The sequence below is a fragment of the Bison bison genome, unplaced genomic scaffold, assembly GCF_000754665.1.
Source record: "Bison bison bison isolate TAMUID 2011002044 unplaced genomic scaffold, Bison_UMD1.0 scf7180017858770, whole genome shotgun sequence".
NCBI classification, from domain to species: Eukaryota; Metazoa; Chordata; class Mammalia; order Artiodactyla; family Bovidae; genus Bison; species Bison bison.
In genome coordinates this window covers 1837404-1857185 of record NW_011489342.1, presented here as the reverse complement: position 1 = coordinate 1857185, position 19782 = coordinate 1837404, and the positions used below count along the sequence as shown (strand labels likewise).

At 54.4% G+C, this 19782-nt stretch overlaps 1 protein-coding gene across 1 annotated transcript in view; it reads left to right on the top strand.

The window, feature by feature from the left end:
• The window catches only part of FAM188B (family with sequence similarity 188, member B), a 91807-nt gene that overhangs the window by 57836 nt on the left and 14189 nt on the right, over positions 1-19782 (top strand). The window contains exons 11-13 of the mRNA XM_010829398.1: positions 497-564; positions 11216-11279; positions 14652-14813. Of these exons, the coding sequence (XP_010827700.1) occupies positions 497-564; positions 11216-11279; positions 14652-14813 (294 nt within the window). The remainder of the gene's footprint in view (positions 1-496; positions 565-11215; positions 11280-14651; positions 14814-19782) is intronic.

Sequence of the window (19782 nt, the reverse complement as noted above, 5' to 3'; positions counted from 1 at the left end):
GAATAAGGGATTTGGAATTGGAGGGAGCCCCCTGGATTCCCAGTGGGCTGCCTGCAAGTTGTGTGACCTTGGGCCAGTTGCTCAATTTTTGAGCCCAAGTTTCCTTGCACAGCAGAGGGCAGTGAATATGGTGTTTATCATATAGGCCTGGGGTAGTTTTAGTTGTTATAATGAGCAGAAGACACTTGCATGGTAGTAGAGGCCAGCACTGTCCACGAGCTTCCAAGACTCTGAGGCCGTGGGTGTTTACTCCCTTCGGGGGCACTGCGTCTGCTCCATTGTCACTCAGGCTTGTGTGTTCCTCATCCCTTTGGGAATCTGGTTTGGGAGACCTGCATGGAGTCTGCTGTGGGGCCATCTGGCAACCTCTGGGACCCAGCTTGAAGCAGCTGGCTGGCTTGGAATCAGCCTGCTCCCCGGGGTATGGTCCCCAAGGAACCCAGAGGAGGGAGGTGCAGACACTTGATGGGTTCTCACTGCTTTCTCCTCTTTCCAGTTTGAAGCAGGCCCTTACGGATGTGTCCTGCTCACCCTGTCGGCCATCCTGTCCAGATCCACAGAGCTGTGAGTATCTTCCCCACTTAGTTCCCAGAGCTGGGCTTATCTGTCTGATCACTGCAGAGCACACAGTGGGTGCTCAGTGAACCTGGTGGAAAGGATAAACGGGGCAGTGAACTGGGGGATCAGTAGGCTAGTTGGGGAGAGAGCAGTTTCATCCTCTGTACACGTGGGCAGCACTACCTTCTCCTCCATCTCCCCACATGTACTGGGGGGTGCAGGGGACTCAGATCCAAAAGACTCCCCCTACACCCCCTCAAGAGCTCATAGCACCCCTGGGGTCCTAGCAGCACTGCAGTGGGTGAGTACTTGAGGGTGCACAAGGACTCCCCTGGATGTGTGCAGGGCTGGACAGTTGAGGCTGGGAGCTGGGAGATGACCAAGGGCCCTGTGGACATGCTGTAGGCCAAAGCAGTCCCAAAGGCTTCCAGGTTCGTGTCTAGAGCCAACTCTGAGGGGTACACCAGGGCCTTAGAGGCTGGGGGAGCAGGAAGGTTGGGTCCCCGACTGGTACTCTGGGCATCTCTGTCAAACTCAGGCTCCCAGGCTGCCTGAGAGCTGGAGCTCTGCCATCACCCCCATTCCCTGGGTGCTTTCTAGGCCTCTTTTCCACAGTTGTCACCTGAGCGTTGTGTCACCAGGGAGGGTACCAGATTAACAGCACATTAATAGGTTTGTAAAGTAGAATCGATTACCCCATCTACTTTCAAGCAGAGCGCAGACCCCAGAGGACATGGAGAGCTAGGGGGATAAATTTTCACTTGACGGGGTAGCAGGGTATGTATGTTGTTGGGGAAGATTTGAAAACAGCTCTGAGTAGGAGAGGTGGTAAGAGTAGCTATGGGGTGCCCAGACTGGTGGGGGGCCCGGCAGAAGGAGATGCTTGCTCCGTGATCCTGGGCCTGGGTGGGTCTTGTCCACCTTCCCCAGGCCTTGGGTGCCGGTGGGAGAACAGGGAGGCCAGAGCTCTGTAGCCTCGTGCTGCGGGCTGGCCTGCTGCTCACTGCTACTGACCTTATTAAATGCGTGTGTGTGCACTTTCTAATGGCATTTTTCTTCTAATCCTGCCATAATGATATGATTCATTCCTGGCTGGGCTCACGTGCACGGAGACCGTAAGCCGCTGCTCTGCGTTCTCCCCAGGCCTGGGTTTGCTAATCCCTGGGCTGACCGGTGTGTGGGGGACAATCTTGAGCTTCCTGACGGGAGGACCAGGCCTTTCTGCAGTCCTCTGGGCCCGTTTCCCCCTCTGCGTGGGGGTCCCCTGACTCTGAGGGTTGAGGTCTCTGTGCTTAGAGTGTCTCTGCCGTTGGTTCCACTTGCCAGCCTGGAAGCTGGGCCCCCTGTTCACGCGCATGCTCCTTAGGGAGCTGCTCGTGCAGCCATGTCCATCTGAGGGGCTTTCAGGGCCCCCCCATCCAGACTCTGCTTCATGTTCTCCAGAGCTCCACCAGTGGAATGGCTTCTGCCACCTCCCCGCCCCATCCAACCAAGTCAGACCCCTAGGTGCCTGCCTCAGCTGTGGTACCTGTGGGGCATCTGTTTTGGGGTAGGCTGCCCCGCTGCACCAGCCCAACCTCATGCCCATGGGAAGGGACTGCCAGGCCCCTCCGCCTCCACCATGCACAGACACAGAAAGGGACATACACATACTCAGACACACACATACACATGCAGACACACAGCACTGTGGGGTCCTCTTGGCCCCAGGGAGAGTATGTAAAGATGGTCTCTCCTGCTCACGGCCCCTGAGGACCTTCCGTGTGAACCGGAGGCCTGTGGTTCTGAAACCTTCCTGGGCAACTACAGCCATCCTGGCCCTTGCCTGCCAGGAGGACCTCACAGAGACCCGCTCAAGCATTGGCTCCAGCAGCGCATTGGCGGGGTTTGTCTTACTCCTGTGGCTCCCCTTTTCCTTCTCCTAAGTAAACAGCACAGAGAGCATTCTCATCAGAAGTAAGAAGGACAGCAGCCAGCATCTAAGAAGCTTCCTACCTGCCGGGTCCTTGGCTGTAACGTTTTACACGAGACGCGTTTAATCCGCACAGCAGTCCTGTTGGGTGGCAGTTGCCACCTCTGTCAGCATCTCTTTCAGATGAGAAAACGAGGCTCTGAGAGGCGAGTCGAGTGATTTGCCCGAGAGTTACACAGCTCACCTCGGGCAGCTGGGTCCCAGACAGGACTCTCTGGGTTTGTTGTTTAAGGACTTGAACTTGGGAGTAAAACAGACTTGGTTTCATGCCTGCCTCCATACAGCTTTGAGCCCGAGTTTCTTAACTCTGTAAAATGGGGCTGATAATTCTACCTCACGGGGTTAAATGAAGAAGTGCCTGTTGTGTGCCTGGCAGGTCTCCAGAGGGTGGAAGGTCTTGGATGGCGGCTGTGATTAGTCCCGTCCCATCCTACCTGTGCTCAGAGCCTCTCTTGTCCTGTGCTGTCCTGTCTTGCCCTCAGCCTTGGCTGGGTGCCTTGTGGTGTAGATCAGGCCATGGGGATGTCCTGCAAACGGGGGATGGGTCCTCCTTGCTGCCTGGAGACTCCTCTCTACAGAAATCCCAGTTCTGCAAACACTGCTTAAAAACCACAGGACCAGGCAAACCCAAGGGCCTCCCTGCTCTGGGGTTCAGATTTAGCTTTGCTGAATCCTTTGATACCATTTCAGGGTGATCTGGGGCATAAAGTGGGTAACCCAAAAGAGAGCGCAAGTCTCTCAAATCATATACATGGGGCATAATGCGGTAACCCAAAAGAGAGCACAAGTCTCTCAAATCATATGCTCTTCAGCCAGGAGAAGCGGAGCAGGGATGGCTGGGAAACACACCAAGTTCTTCACAAACATAGTGTGAGTCTGTGTGCGTGTGTGGCCGGATGTGTGTGGATGAGAGATGAGTGAGTCTGGAGGCCCGGGTGTGAGATGATGTGGGTGTGGGTGATTGTATCTGAGACTGGGAAGGGTAACTTGATTGTGTGTGTGAGGCAGTGTGAGTGTGACCGAGAGCACAGCTGACCCTCCTCCTAGCAAGGCTCTGAGATGCATGTCTGGGTCCCAGGGGGGGCTGTCACCCCAGAGTCATTTCCTCGTGTCCGTGGGCTGTCCCCAGTGCTGGGTGGAGCCAGGGTGAAGGTACCATGGACAGACAGATGCAGCAGGGTGCAGCCTGCCCCCTTCACCCCCAGAGGCTGAAAGAACCGCAGCAAAGCTGGCCTTTGAGTTTTGTTTACTCCAGGCTGAGTGCAAAGCCTTCAGAAGGCTTTATTATTTTTCTGCTTGATTTCAAGCCATCTATTTTCTTTCCTAAGATCTCGAGTTGCTTACAGTAAATCTCATGCAGGCTTTCATGTTCGCCTAGCCCCCCTGCTTTCCAAACCGCCTGGCCCAGAACTTTCCCCAGCACATTCTCAGAAACCCCAAAGATGCTCAGGGTTGGGGGGTCAAGGTCAGCTCCATGCCAGGCCTACAGAGCACAGCGCAGGGGTGTGCCAGCCCCTCGGCACAGGGAGGGCTCAGGCAACGCCCCTTGGGTGACTTAGGCCCAGGGGGTGGGGGGAGATGGCTTGTGAAGAAAACCTTTTCATTCAGTAGACCTTTGGCATTCATTACAGTGGCAACTTTGGATGCCCAAGGGCAGTCTTGAAAGTTCAGAAGAGGCAGTACTTTGTCATTTGCTGAAGTAATTTTTGGGCAGCACAAGCCAGGCACTGAGGGTGTGGAGCAGCCCCCACGCCATGTGGCTCTGTGTTCTTTGTAACCGTCTCCAACACAGTGAAAACAGCAATGCCGTGAAACAGCCTGGAACTGAAGGCCAGCCATGAGTGCCGGTTAGGCAAAGGCAAGTGACAGAAAGGCAGTTCTTACCATAAGCAGAACACTATTAATTGATTCATGTCACACCCAGGGCTTTGGGAGTGGCTGGATCTAGAAACCCAAACAGTGTCTTTGGGACTGCGTGTCCTCCCTTCTGTCTCTTCACTCTTCCTCCCTGTGTCTCTGCCATGTTCCCAGGGGAGCCTCCTGCATGGTGGGCTCCCGGGAGCCTTTTCACTGGCACCCCTCAGCCTACAGGGAGCTGTGTCATGTCCCCACTTCTGATACCTAATAGTGGCCAGGCCTGGGCTGCACCTATTGTGGGGCACGTGAACTCAGGGAGCTGCCCCCGAAGGTGGTCAACCCCTCCTCCCCCTGCCCAGACCCACCACACTGGCTGGGGAAGGGATCAGGAAGGGATGGGTTGTATGGCGAGGAACTTGAGGTGTGGGGCATATCCAAGAGCTGGAGGGGGCTTGAACTTGGGGGTGGGTTACATCTGGGCCCGGCAGGACACCCTCAGAGATGGAGAGAAGCAGCAGTGAAGCTTCCAGTCTGGCTCAGGGGGGCTGGGCTGGCTGGTGGCTGGTGACATAGGGATTTGAACAGAGGGCTGTTCTGGTTGAGAATCACAGGATCTTGGTGGCCCCAGATGTGCTGTCCTGTTGGGAAGGGATAGACAAGATTCTCATCAGCGTTCTCCTCCACCCTCCTGTTGCACCCCCTAAACCCGAGCCCAGGAAGGGAGGTGCATACAGAACCGCCCAGACTGCGTGCCCTGACTCCACCCTGAATGGAGCCTTGCCTCTCGCCCCTGTCTCTTCCAGGTGGGACACGGAGACCAAGCAAAATGGTTAATGGCCCTCCTTCCTGACATGGCAAGTTCTTTTGACTATAGGTGGGAGACTGGACGAGAGGAACTTTCTCAATGAACAGGTCACCTTTAACCTGGATTTGAATTCCAGTGGAGGCCATATTTGAAGGCAAAAGGAAAAGAGGATGGCAGAGGACAAGATGGTTAGATGGCATCACCAACTCAGTGGACATGAGTTTGAGCAAGCTCCGGGAGATAGTGAAGGACAGTGAAGTCTGGCATGCTGTTGTCCATGGGGTCACAGAGTTGGACAAGACCTAGCGACTGCTAACAACAGCAAAGGAGGAGGGGTAGTGAGTGCTTTCAGCGGTTGCATCTGAAGACAGACAGAGCCCGGGGGCTGGATGCAGAGAAGGGTGACCAAGCCCAGACCACCCCAGGGTTAGTGGCAGAGCTGGGAGGGTCTCTTGATGCCCAGTGCACCCAGCAGCCCTACCCACTGACCCTAGGGCTACACCTGCTTGTTCCACGAAGGGCTTGCTCAGATGCCTGGGTAGAGAGGACTGGCCTCAGGAGGAGAAAGAGACCATTTACCTTTGGAAGGAATCTCCTGTTCCAGTATAGCTTCAGCTGCTTGGGTGGGAAGCATGTTTCCGCCTGCCTCTGACCACAGCCTAGGACCCCACTTGCAGAGGCTGTTCCATAAGATGGATATGGGCAGGCTCACATCATTTGGGGTCCATCTGCTGTGCACCTGCAGGGTTAGGGCCCAGTTCTGGGTGCTGTGGGGCTGGACGGACAGTGTCACCCTGACCCTCCAAGTCCTTGCTGCTTGGAGGAGCAAGGCTGGCACCCAGAAAGCAGTGGGTATGGGGGTGGCACTCTTTGGAAGGGGGTATCCACAGAGAGATGGGGCATCTCTCTCCTGGATCATGGGAGGTGTCTCTTTATGGAGGAGATGACATATAGCAGAGCTTGAGGGCTTCATTGGAAGGGTCGTGGCAGGCAGCAAGGATAAAGCGGTGACGGCCAGCTGAGAGGTCTTCAGGGAATGGTTCCTCCAGGTGTGGTTGGAAGGAAGGTGTGGGCACGTGGGGGGCAGACCAGGAGCGGTGAGCGGGGAAAGGGATGGGGAGGGAAGGGCTTGGACATCTCTGTTTTCTCTTTCTTCATTTAGGTCCGTCCCTCTCTCTCCATCCCCGTACCTTGCCCTGTTCCTGGGTCCCTGTCTAGCCCATTCCTCTTTAGGGCCCCTGCCGGCAGAATGGAAATAGCACCTGTTCCCTCCCATCTGGGGAGCTGTCTGGGGTTTGCAAGTCTTTTTTATGGGCTCATCCCTTATCGCAACAACCCTTTGAGGTGGTTATTGTTATCCCTGTCAGAGGATGCCATACTGAAGGCTCACAGGGAGAAAACAATTTACCAAAGGTCACATCACAGGTGGCAGAGGGGACCTGGCACCCAGATGTTCTGACTCATTGTCAATTCCCTGTCAACCTTCCTGAGAAAACAGCCAGTATCCACCACATCCAGATCCTTTTTAGATGTCCATGGCTACAGTTCAGTCACTGGGAGTGGAGCCTCCATCTATTCTGGGTTCTTGGCCGTGATACGAATAGTCGAAGTTCCAGGAATCGTGGCCGCTCAGTCATTGTTATTTTTTTTGTTGTTGTTGTTATGGCTGTTATCATAGGAAAAAGGAAGTGACATTTCCCAAATGTCAAGTGCTTTATATAGTTCATCTCATCCAGTTCTCACAGCAATTCTGTAATAGAAAAAGGTGTCTTCATACCCATTTTGCAGGTGGGGAAACTGAGGCTCAGAGAGGGGAGTAATCCCAGCGTCCCTGAGTTGAGAGCCCAGGTTCTCTTAGTTGTTCCACAACTGTCCTTTCACTGTTGATGTTGCCCTCAGGAGTCAATAGACGTCCCCGCAATAGGTGATGGTTTCTGGAGGCCACTGCAGGTGGCCGGGAGTGCAGTGGACGGTGCCTTATCTGCGGGAAGTTCTCCTGGGAGGGATAGGCAGGAGCTGGCCCAGTGGGGTCTGGGGGTGCCCTGGGCCTGGCGCCCCAGAGGTCAGGTGGAGGGAAGGAGGCTGGTGAGGTCCTCCTGCTAAAAATAGTTGGTTAATTACCAACTATTTTTAGGCATGATGTTTTAAATATCAGAGTCGTGGATCAGACACACTTGTTCACATCCTGGAAGGTCCCCGGAGACCTTTCTGCTCCAGGCCTCTGGTTTTATAAATGAAGACACAGGCTGAGAGCGAGGCAGTGACTTGCCCGAGGTCACCCAGCCAGGCCGGGACCCCACTGACCCCGCCTCTCGTGGATTCTGATTTTAGGTGAATTTTGGCTGTAGACCAGAACCCTATTTCTCGGCCACTTGGGCATATCCTTCTTATTCAGAAACTTCTGCACAAAATGCCCAGATTCACACGTTCACTCGTGTGTTGGGTAGGCTTTAGAGTGAAGGGATAAGCTGTGTCTCAGCCAGGGAGGGTGGCGACCAGCAGTGGGGTTGCAGGGCTCCCGTGCCTGCCTGGAGCTGGCTGACTGGGCTGACTGCTCTCATGGGTTTCAGGCTGCACTGTGTGATGTTGGTTTTAGGTCAGGGACACAGTCCTGGCCTGCTGACTCTGTATGACCCCAAGTCTCTTCACTTTCTGTATCTCAGTTACCCCATCATCACGGAAATGGTGGTTCTTGCCTGCTGGCCTCCAAGGCTTTAGGGAGGACTTTCAGGTGTTCCTGAAAGTGTCAGAGACCTCAGACCCTGCAGGTCTGAGGCTTGTGCACTGGAAGCTGCTCAGAGATAGAACCTTGTCCCTCCAGGCCCTGTGCTGGAGGGAGGATTGGACAGAGCCAGTGGAGCTCTCAGACCAGCTTCAGCCTGAGAGTGAGCTGGCACCTGTCACTATCTCTGGGCCAGCTGCATCCTTTCTCTGGCCATTCATTCTCCCATCTGCACAATGCTGGGCCCTGGGGAATGTGCCAGCCCTGATGCCCTCTTTGTTCTGTTTCTTGGTGCAGAGCAGCATCTCAGGACCTCCCGACATAGGCAGAGCTGGGAGAAACCGTCTTTGCTGACACCCTGGGCAGAGCCCCCTCCTCTGTCAGCAGGTCGCCTGGACACCCCCAGGGTTGGGCCATTACCCCAGACCATTGATCCAGGTTCTGGCCCTTGGCTTCCAGAATGCTGAGGAGGTTGGTGGCAGGGCAATTAGAGCCAAGCCCCTCCTCGTAAGTTTCCATGCCTTCGGCAGGTCCGCTCAGGCTCCCACCACTTTGTGCTTCCTGCAATCTAAAATCCAGGCAAGTTCGTGTTCCTTGAGGGGGTCCCCAGTACAGGACAGTCTCAGGAGACAGACTTCATAGGCCCTGACTCCTCCTGGCTCCTGTCACCCAGTCTGGTGCCTGGGTCCTTGGGCTCTGCAGAACTCCCCTGGGTCCAGTGTTGTCTAGCCCCCAGGAGGACCATGGAAGTAATAAGCTGCTCATTAGACTGGAATGGTGGTCAGTCCTAGGGGAGGGCCCATTGCAACTCGAAGCTCAGAAGCTCAGAAGGTAGGGACCCTAGAGCCCTGCAGCAACCACCCCCCCCAACTGATTCAGCCCCTACTCCTGGGACACTGCCTGGCCTTGCGCAAAGCCCCTCATCTTACCAAAGGGGAGACTGAGACCCGGAGAGGGGAGGTCTGTGGCCCCACAGTGAACGGGGGCTAGAACTCAGGCCTGGTGCTGGCCCTGCCATGTGAATTGCCTCATCTCTGGGCAGAGCAGAAGCTGCTGTTTCTTTGCTCCGAGACTCCTCACATTCAGCTCTCCAGGGATTTCCCCTTGAGGGAGGTCTGGGCATCTAGATTTGCCAAAGTTGTAAATCTCTTAAGCCATAAGCTGCTCCTTGGCGTCTCCCAAACACCCCGATATGAAATACAGATGTTCCTCCCTTTTAATATCTGAGTCTACTTCTAAATTTCCCATCATGTTTGCACCTAAGGATGCAATTACCATTTCCTCCCATTGTCCTCGCTGCCCGTCCCTCTGCTCTCAGCTGACGCAGGCGCTCAGCCCTGCTGGGTGAACAGGAGACTGTGAGACTATGAAGATCAGACTGCTTCTGAAAGCTTCGGGGCGGCTCGGGGCCAGCGATGCTTATCAGTCTACCCAGGGCCCCTCTGAGCTTATTTTCTTCCCTTCAGAAGATGCCTGTGTATGCCACGAGGAGTATTTCCATCAATTCTTCTGCCTGAGCCAGCACCAGCTGCACGCCACCCTCGGCCATTTGTCCCCCCGTCCTCCCAGCTGGCTCCTTCCAGGCCTGCTGGGCCACGTCTGGTGGGCCAGCCTCCAGGCCCCTTCCGACGGACCCCCACCTCAGCGGTTTTCGGCTGGGCCCTGCAGTGCTAACCCAGGGCTGTGTGGACCACGGACCATCCCCGTTTGACCACAGTTAGTAAAAACCACAAGAAAGGGTTCCTCTCGTGGAGTCATGGAGCTGGGGTGTCTAAGGTGGAACCAGGGTGTATGTTTTAGGTTTATGGACTTATGACAGGTCTTAGATTTAAAGCATGAAACCGAGGCCAGGTTTTTCTTCTCTTCCACCGTAAGGAAAAACAAACGTCATGGTTACTTGGCTCTTCCTACCTCTGGGCTACCTCTTGGCACTCTCTTTGGGGTGGGGATGTAGAGGGCAGGCCAGGCCATGGCCCGTGCTGGGTGGGCAGCTATAGGGGGAGCCAGCTCCCTGGCCTCACATAACACCCCTACTCCCTGTGTTAACCTCTGAGCTTCTTTCCAGGTCTATAAAAGCTCAGTCATGTCTGACTCTTTACAGCCCCATGGACTGTAGTCTGCCAGGCTCCTCTGTGTATGGAATTTTCCAGGCAAGAATACTAGAGCAGGTTGGCATTTCCTACTCCAGGGGATCTTCCTGACCCAGGGATCAAACCTACATCTCTCACGTGTCCTGCATTGGCAGGTGGATTCTTTACCACTACCGCCACCTGGGAAGCCCTTCCATTCTATAAAATAGAGTAATTGCCATTTCCCCCAGTGGCTGGAGGTTTGAAAGGCTGTCCTCTATAAGTGCAGTCTGTGGCGGGGAGCTCCTTTCTTACTACCCATCCCACAGCTCTGTTGAGCAACAGTGCTTTGTGTCCTGAGGGATTTACTTTGGGGTAAAAGGAGTACTGTCTTCATGGTGAGCTTTGCATACATTACGATGGTTTTGAGATTTAGGGGCAAGGGGCTCGCCTCCTAGTGCCGACCTCACATGTGACAAGGCCACTGCTGCCATGACTCTGCGTTGTTCTGGCCCCCAGTAGCATACAGTCCCGGAAACCTCTTCCTTTCAATTTGATGGGTTTCTTTTGGCAAAGCTGCTTTTCACCTTGTGCCTTTGCGGGCGCACCCATTCTGAAGGTGGAGCCACAGGGGTGACGTGGGGCGAGGGGAACACAGGCCACTGAGACTGGCAGCTAGATCCCCCTCCAGCGCCGTCACGCATAAGCTGAGTGTCCTGGGCAAGTCAGTTCTTGGAACCTTGGTTTTCTTTCAGGATTTAGGAAACAATGATTATACTCGGCCTGATACAGAGTTTGTGCCCAGGTGGCGGTAACTGTTGTTTTTGGACTCAAGGAGGCATTCGGGGCCATTCCTCCTATTTAACTGACTTGTAGACCGAGGACAGGGCTGGGGATGTCCAGCCCCCACTATCAGTAACTGACAGAGTGTGAATGCAGGGCGTGGATTCCGAACCCAGGGCCCTTTCTGCTGTGGCATGCATCTATCACCAACCTCTGGTTGTCCACAAAGGGCCCGATGAAGCCAGAGTGGAGGCCGTTGCCCAGAGCAGAGTGAGTCCCAGGCTCTGGCCCCGGGGTGGGCACAGAGCTCAGAAACTTGGGCTCCTGACAAAGCCAGAGTCCTGGGCCTCAGCCTGGAACCCAAGGGGAGCCCCAGCCATCCTTGAGGTTTGCCCGGCAGCCCGAGTCAGGCAGACACGTGCTAACAGCCCTTTCTTCTTGCTCTCCAGTGTCCGCCAGGACTTCGACGTCCCCACCAGCCACCTGATTGGAGCACACGGATACTGCACGCAGGTCAGTGGGGAGGGTGGTAGGGTGTGGGGCAGCCTAGCACGTCTTTCCTTTCCTCTTCCTTTCTGTCTTTGCTCCTGCTAGCTCTCCCCGAGCAGCTTTCAGGTTCTGCTGGGCTTCCTCATCACAGAGACCTAGAAACGCAATTCAGGTTAGCTTCTGGTTCTGGGCTTTGCTGTGCCCAGTATGTGTGCCTGGAGCTGCAGAAGGTGCCAAAGAGACAGACCCAAGCACTGCCCAGCCAAGAGCCCTGGTATGGACGAGGGGCCCAGGTCCAGCTGTGGCGACGACGGCCCTGGCCCCCTGCATTTGTACAGGATATTGTCTTTAGGACCACCCTCCCCTCTGCATCTTCACAGAGGGGCCCTCCAGGGGCCTTGTGGAGAGCAGGGCTCCCTTAGCACAACTGCTTGTCTTCAATCCTCCCGGTCTCCCGATGATGCAAGGAAAAGGATCTGTTTAAGATCCTATCATGGCAAGCACTTCCCTGGAAGTCCAGTGGTTGAGAATCCACGCTTCCATTGCAGGAGTCACAGGTTCTAATCCCTGGTTGAGGAACTAAGATTCCACGTGCAGCAAGGTGCGGCCAAAAAATAAATAAAAATAAATTTAAGATCCTGTCATCAGGCGTCAGGACTGGGAGCCAAATGCTACACCTGACTTCTGCCTGAGCTTTTCTCTGCAAGGCAAGGCCTCCCTGAGTGGCCGCCTGGCCATGGTTAAACCTGACCCTCAGTTCTCCTCTGGGGGCAGCGTGTGTAGCACAGACTGGGCTAGGTGGAGCTTCTCTGCCTGCTGGGCCCACAAAGGACCCAGCTGTCCTAGGGGTCCTGGCTCACACATGCCAGTCCTGAAAACATACCTAGGCACTACACAAGGGCTAGTTCAGGGCCTGTGGTTTGTCTCAGGCACCCAAGGAGATGTGAGGTTGGCTGTTGCCCAGCCCCCAGAGAAAGGTTTCAGGCTGAACGACCACCAGGAGTGGTCTAGCCCACTCTGGGTGTCTCTCCTCCCTGTGGGAGCTTCCCCACGCAGGCAGAGAGCAATGTGACCCAGGGGAGGTCACTTAAGCAGCATACAGAGGATATAGAACAGAACCTGGGCTGAATTCTGAGCCGTGTTGGCAGTTTCACTTGTGGCATGGGCTGGGACAATTTTCTTTCCCTCGCTGAACGTTGGTCTCCTCATTTGTAGAGTGAAACACTGGGACTAGATCAGTCTTCTTCTTCTTCTTTTAAGTATTTAAGTATTTATTTGGCTGCATCAGATCTCATTTGTGGCACACAGGCTCTTTAGTTAAGGTGCATAAGCTTAGGTGCCCTGTGGCATGTGGGATCTTAGTTCCCCAACCAGGGATTGAACCTAAGCCTCCGACATTGGAAGGTGGATTCTTAGCCACTGGACCACCAGGGAAATCCCTAGGTTAGTGCTTTTTGAACTTGGATGTGCACATGAATCCTGCAAAATCTTGTTGAAGAGTCGGCTCAGATTCAGCAGGCCTGGCCTGGGGTCCGAGGTTTTGAATTTGTCACAGGCTTCCAGGAAAGGCGATGCTGCTGGCCCACGGATGACACTGAGTGGTGAGGAGCCAGGTGATCACTAGGCTTTGCTACTGTGTGAGTTTTGAGACTAGGGTCAGGGAGCAGCCTGTCACTGCTTCTCATTTTGAAAAGGCTTCCTGCTCTGAGGAAGGTTTTGGGATACCCCTCACATGGGGGTCAGGACCTGTTCTTCCCCTTGAAAACCATTTGGGAACACTTGAATGTGTCTGGAGAAGGCTGTGCCTTTCTTCGGCAGCCACTGCCCCCAAGGTGCAGTATCTCAGAGCAGACATTTCCTCCAAATTCCTTCTCGCTTCCTCTGCAAGAACACAATGAGGCCCCCTCGGCATCTCCCTTCAATAATGGCCCCTCTGCGGCCATCAGAGGGGCCTCTTTTACTACCTCTGGGCCAGGGAAACGTGTTGACGGAGAGATTTATTAAGCTGCGCATCGCTCTCACAATTCAGGGGAAAACACTTCTGTGAACTCTGCCCTCCAGAGTTGATGATGGGCAAGGGCTCTTACAGCTGTTCCCACGCACCACTGGGGAGATTCCTGCGGGCTGGCCTCAGACATGCAGCAGCCCTGGCAGGAGGTAGGTCAGACAGAAGGTCCTGCCCCAGCGCTGAGGCTGGGCTCATGCAACCTTCCTTAGTGGTGCAGCAGATACTTAAATGTTCCCTTCATCTTGTGTCTCTGGATGGCCAGATGGTCCCCTGAGGGTAACGAGTGAGGGGAGAGGGAAGGGACGCCAGAAAGGGAGCCGGAAAGTGAGGGCGGGAGTCTGGCTCTGTCGCTAAGCGGCTGTGTGGCCTGGGCAAATCCTCTCCCAGCGCTGAGCCTGATTCCCCATTCCTAACAGGAGGCTGGAGCCCTGGATGCTCTGCTCAGGGAAGGCCCTTGCAGCCACCCTGGCACAGGAGGCGCTGGCTGAGGGAGATGGTCAGGGAGTCACTGCTCCACGACTCTGGTGGTTCTGGGGTTGGCAGGTGCGCTGGGTTGTCAGGTGTGCAGCAGCTGAGTCCCAAGGCCATGCTGCTGACAGGGCCAGAGACAGAGCAGGAGCCCAGGCCGGGGCCCGCCTGCCCCCACCTCCCCGCCTCTACTGGCCTCTCCTCGCCCTCCTCCCTGGAAGACCCTGCCCTCACTGATGAAATCCTAGTACAGCCTGAATCTGAGTTTCTGGTGTCTCCCCATTGTCAGCTTCCTGACGTTGAGAACATGCTCTGGTTACGTAAGATGTTATCTGTGGGGGAAGCTGGGCGAAGGGTACACAGGAACCCTCTGTGCTATTTTTACAACTTCTTTTGACTCTCTAAAATTATTTCAAAGTTAAAAAGCTTATTAAGAAAAGAAAGTCCAACGCTTTAGGACCCACCCAAATGTCGTTTCTCCACAAAGCGTCTCTGACTCAGTCATGTGGTCCCGCGTCCGTGTGGCCATGAGTGCTCTGTGCACACATTTTTTACAGCTCTGGTCACTTCCTACATTGTTCTTCAGGCATGCAGGCCCATACCTGATCCTCCCTACTCTAGACCCGGACGCTGGAGGTCAGGAGCCACTCTTTCCCTCCATGAGGAACACCGCCCCCTGCTCCTCAACGGGGTCCTGGGTGCAGCTGATGCTCAGTGACTGTGGAGTACGGACGGATGAGTTCCCAGAGTCACTTTGATGAGCAGAGCTGGCAACTTCCCGGAGGGCTCAGGGGAGTGCTGGGTGCGGCCCCTCTGATGTCAGGCTCTCGCTCTCCTTGCTTTCTTCCTTCCTTCTCTTCCCTTTTTCTCTTGTTCCCCGCTTCACCTTGACAAGCCTTTCCCCTTTCTCTCACCAACAGGAACTTGTCAATCTGCTCCTGACCGGGAAGGCTGTGTCCAATGTTTTCAACGACGTGGTGGAGCTGGATTCTGGGAACGGGGACGTCACGCTCCTCAAAGGCATCTCCACACGCAGTGACATAGGCTTCCTGTCCCTCTTTGAGCACTACAATGTGTGCCAGGTACCATCAGAGAGCTCGGGGCCCGGAGACCCAGGAGCCCAGCTCCTGGGGACCCTCAGGAAGGAGGGAGAAGGAGAGCTCAACTCCAGGTCCTGGGACCGGGGTCCAGTCTCAATCACAGAGGCTCCAGGAAAAGTGCGGCTTCCCTGCCATCCAAGGTTCACACCCACAGCCAGCAGACACCCGGAAAGGGACTTCAGGGGATTTGTAGCGTGACTGTGCGTCAGAACGGCCGCAGTTGTCATGTGTGTCTGTGTGGGCCAGGGGGTCTTCTCCAGTGATCAGGACCTGAGGTCTTGGGCCCCATGTTAGATTCCTAGAGCTGTCTCAACAAAGCGTCACAAGCCGGGTGGCTTAAAACCTCAGAATGTGGTGTTTCATGGCTCTGGAGGACAAGTTCTCCTAATCCAAGTCCAGAATCAAGGTGTTGACAGGGCCATGCTCCTCCTGAAATCCACAAGGAGAATCCTTCCTCGTCCCTTATAGTGTTTGATGTTTTCCAGCGATCCCTGGTGATCCTTGGCTTGTAGAGGTGTCACTACAGTCTCTGCCTCCAGTGTCACACGGCCATCTCCTCCCTCAGCTTCTTCTAAGCAGACAGTCATGTGGATTGCGGGCCCACTGTACTCCACTAACCTCATCCTAGCTAAGTAACCTATAGCAGTCCTGTTTCCCAATAAAGCCACATGCTGAGGTACAGGGGGCTAGAACTTCAGCAGATCTTTTTTTGAGGGGACACAGTTCAATCGCAACAGGTCTCAGTCTGTTTGCAAGCGTTTTGGTCCCTCTACCTCCCCTCTCACTATAGCTGGAGTCTTAGAAAGGATGTGACCCCCAGGTGAAGCTGGGCAGAGGGTAGGGTGACAGTTATCTCTGGCAGCATGGGCAGAGGACCGCTGGGCCCTGTGTTCTTGTCCCTGCCTGCTGCCAAGCCTTCTCTGAGTCTCGGTCTTCCTGTTTTCAGGGAAGAATTGTTCTGTGGTCGATTTCATGAAAGAGTTGCCCTGAGGGAATAGCAGGAGGTCTTTCTTCAATGACCAGACCCGCAGAGGTTCTTGGAGGGTCAGGATGAGGCCTCATAGATCTTATATCCCCAGAACCAGGGATGCAGAGACTGAGCCAAAGGGATGCTCAGAGCATGCCAGGTGGATGGGTATGTGGGGTAGCTCAATTTCATCATGGCCTTCCTGCGTGACCACATGTTCAAGTGTGCTGTCTCCATTGAACACCACTGTTTGGGTGGTCCCATCCCCAGATCCCCTCTCAGGGTGACCCCCCACCCGCACAGACAGGAAGCAATCCCGTGGGTTCCAAAGACTTGGGGAGTAAAGAATGAGTGACTCACTCTCAGATGTGCTGATGTCAGGAAAGCACCTAGAAGTGCAGCCACGTGGTCCATGAGACGCACCAGGTACCCTGAGCCTTGGACCCTGTGTGGGCTCTGCAGGCATTCAGCCGAAATTCCACGGGCTGAGAGGTAATCTTGACCAGGCTCACAGAATCCCAAGGCTTACTAGGAGCCCTGATCTCACTTTTGTGTGGAGGGTGTTGGTCAAAATGTAAACTATTTTCCTTTGGTCTGTTGGGGGTAATTGACAGGGACAGCAGTTGGGCGTCATCCTTTCCTTGGAGTAAAATGCTGATTGCAGAAAGTCAGATCCTACAATGATCCGAATCCTCAAATCTACATGGCACCCCCACCCCAGCCCCCACTGTTTGTTTGATTGGAGATGGGTGCTCTCTCTCTCTGAAACAAGGGGTGGTTTGCTCCTCTGCCTCGGGACAGCGGCCTTGCTAAAGAAGGAACCCTGGGCCTCTCTCCTTCTCCCCAGAGCTCTCTGAGGACCAGGCGTCTGAAGGAGAAGGTGGAGGCCTGGCAGTTGACCAGAGTGCTTTCATCTCCTGTAACTCCACCCTCCATCTTTTGGTTCTGAGTTCCCCAGAGAACTCATGATTAGCCACATCAAACAGAAGGAATCCAAGGAGGTTTAGCATGCAGGTCCAGACCTGGAACCAGAGCCAGGGCCCCCACTCAGCCTGGCCTGGTCTTTTCCAACAGGCAGCCCAGATGTTGTTATGGGGAAGATCTGGTATTTGGAGCAACCTAGAAATGATGTCCACAGCAGAGCTGTTCTGATAAGGCTGAAGCCTTTCTTTCATGTAGCTGGCAGAGCCAGGCATGCCTTCACTCACAGCCCATCCCCAGGCTTCTCGGGGCAGCCTCTGGCTGGGAGCCAGAGTTCTGGGCTCTCACGAGTCTGTGGGGGGTGATAGGTCCTGTCAGGTGACCCACACTCCTCCCGTGCCCTGGGAGAAGTAGAGGCAACTCTGGGCCAAAAAATGTGCCCCTGCCATAAGTAACGAGCCCGTACCCTTCCCACTCCAGTCTGGCTGTGTCCTATGGAACCTGATTTGTTCTCCATGACAACTGGACTGGCCTGGCCCATCTGACTTCCCCTTACTCCCTCCATCCCCAGGCTCAATGTGAAGGCTAGGCTGCACTGGGAAGACCAGCTCCTCCTGGCTCCCAGTGGCCATGGCGATGGGGGACTGACAGGCCAGGGAGGAAAGCACGGCACAGGGAATTTCACTTAAGGGCTTCCCCACGACCTGTAAGTCATGTTCATTGCTTGCCTTCATGGAGGGACCCGGTTAAAGACTGAGCTTGGCAGGGAGAGATCTGCCACCCTCCTCCCCTTTGTCCAGCTCCACAAACAGCACCATTTGCCCAGTTACTTGAGCCAAGAGTGCATCCAGTCCATCAAGAAGTCACGGGGCTCCCACCCTAAGTTGTTTCTCAAGTCCTCTTTCACCCCGTCTGAGCCACCAGCCTCGCTGGTCTGAACACCTGTGTCAGCCCAGCTGGGCTCTGGCTCCTGTCCCCACCTCCTTCCAATCAGGCTCCTTCTCTGAAGCCAGTGTGATCTTTAGAAGAGTAGATTGATCACATTATTCCATTGCTTAATAACCTTCCATGGATTCCCAGTCCTCTGAAACTGTTATGGGCTGAATCGTGTCTTCTCCCCGATCCTCAACACAGCATTGATTTGTTGAAGTCCTGGCTGGCAGTACCTTGGAATGTGACTATGCTTGGAGATAGGGCCATCAAAGAGGTAGCAAAGGGGAAAGAAGTCCGATGGTTGGGCCCAAATCCAGCTGACCAGTGTCCTTATAAGAAGAGGTTGGGACACAGGCACACGCTGAGGGCAGACCACTTGAAGACATGGGGAGAAGCTGTCCATCTTCATGCCAAGGAGAGGGGCCTCAGAAGAGACCACCCCTTTGACATCTTGACCTGGGACCGCCAGCCTTCAGAATTGTGAGAAAATTAATTTCTGTTGTTTGAGCTGCTCAGTCTGTGGAACTTTGTTACGCAACTCTAGCAAACTAATACAGAGACTATGTAGTCCAGACCTTGATCGATAAGGCCCTACATCCTGTCCCTGCTTTTCCCACCCTTCTGTTTTGACGTCACTGTCACTTCTAAGAGGAAGCCTTCCCTAACCTCATCACTCTTATCTCAGTAGAGGTCTCCTCTTGTGGTCCCCTGCCCACCTTGTCATTCTCCATCACAAGAATCTTAATTCTTTGCTTCACAGGCCTCCTCTTGCTTTTACATATCCCATTTCATTGCTTTTGAGATGCAGACTTGCCCCACGCTTGAACACTTCTGAGATTTTGATGTATAGTGGCGGTTGATGATGCGTCCGGCTTTAACCGCCAGCCTGCGTTCTTTCTTAGTGACACACAACTAACGGTGACTCTGACGGCGTCTTAGATTCAGTGACACGTGGTGTGAATGTGTCTGTGTGGTTATTTGTTTACTGTCTCCACCTCATTCATGGGTAGCCCCGCAAGGGAAGGCTGTTCTGAGATCCTTCACCACTGATGCCTGGGACTGAAGTATAAGTCCCGTTGAAAGAATGCGATCCTTGGAGATGGCGGACTGTCACTTTGCCTGAAGTCAAACGTTGGTCCTTTTGAATTAGGGCTTTAAAGCTGGCAGTCCATGAATGGGTTGGAGGCATTCACATACCTCTGTCCTGCAAAAGATGCAAGAATCCATTTAAAACTACAAGTTGACCCTTGAGCCACTCAGGGGTTAATCTGCATATAATTCGTCATAGGGCCTCCATATCCGCCATTCTTCTGCATCCAGAGTCAACCGGCCATGTAACACTGTAATAGTTACTATTGAAAAATACCCATGTATGAGTGGACCCACACGGTTCAAGCCCACGTTGTTCAAGGGTCAACTGTAATCCCTGAAGATTGTGCTGCACGTTCACCCACTGGGGCCGTGCCGGGGGACGGGAAATGTGCCCCCACCCTCCTTCCTTGCCCCAGGCCTTTGGTCAGCTACCCTAGAATCCACAGGAAGCGAATTTCATCTTTGGAAAAAAGTCACCCAATTGGAAGGGGCTCCTGAATGAGAAAACTCATTTATAAATTCCCCGGGCAGCTTTTTTTGCCCTTAATCTTTTGACCATTGCTTAGATGGCAAGCTGCCCTTTTGTCCCTCTGCTGGAAAATTCAAGGTGGCTGATTCTGCAGACGCCGGTTCCTGGCAGGCTGCACGGCACTTTTTCCTGCAGTGAGCAAGCACTGGCTTCCCAGTCTGCAGGGCTCCCTGTTCGAGGTGATGCCCTCACCAGAAAAGCCTCTTTTAACTGGAACGGAAGCCAGGTTTGCAGTGGACTTTAGGCACGTCCAGCCACGTCCCTTAAGACAACGAATTCCCCACCCCCCTCACCAAGGAGGGAGCTCTGTAGTCACACTTTACTGTTCCCAGGGGGCTGGGGTGAGGGCCAAATAGGGAGTGGGCAGGGTGCTTGGATAATGAGAAAGTGAAGACTTCGTGCAGTTCACCCTGCTACCCTCTGTCGAAGGTTCACAAGCAGGCATTTCCCCAGAGCACAGCCTCTCTGGCCGAGACATGCCAGCTCCAGGTGGGCTTTGGGAGGCCCAG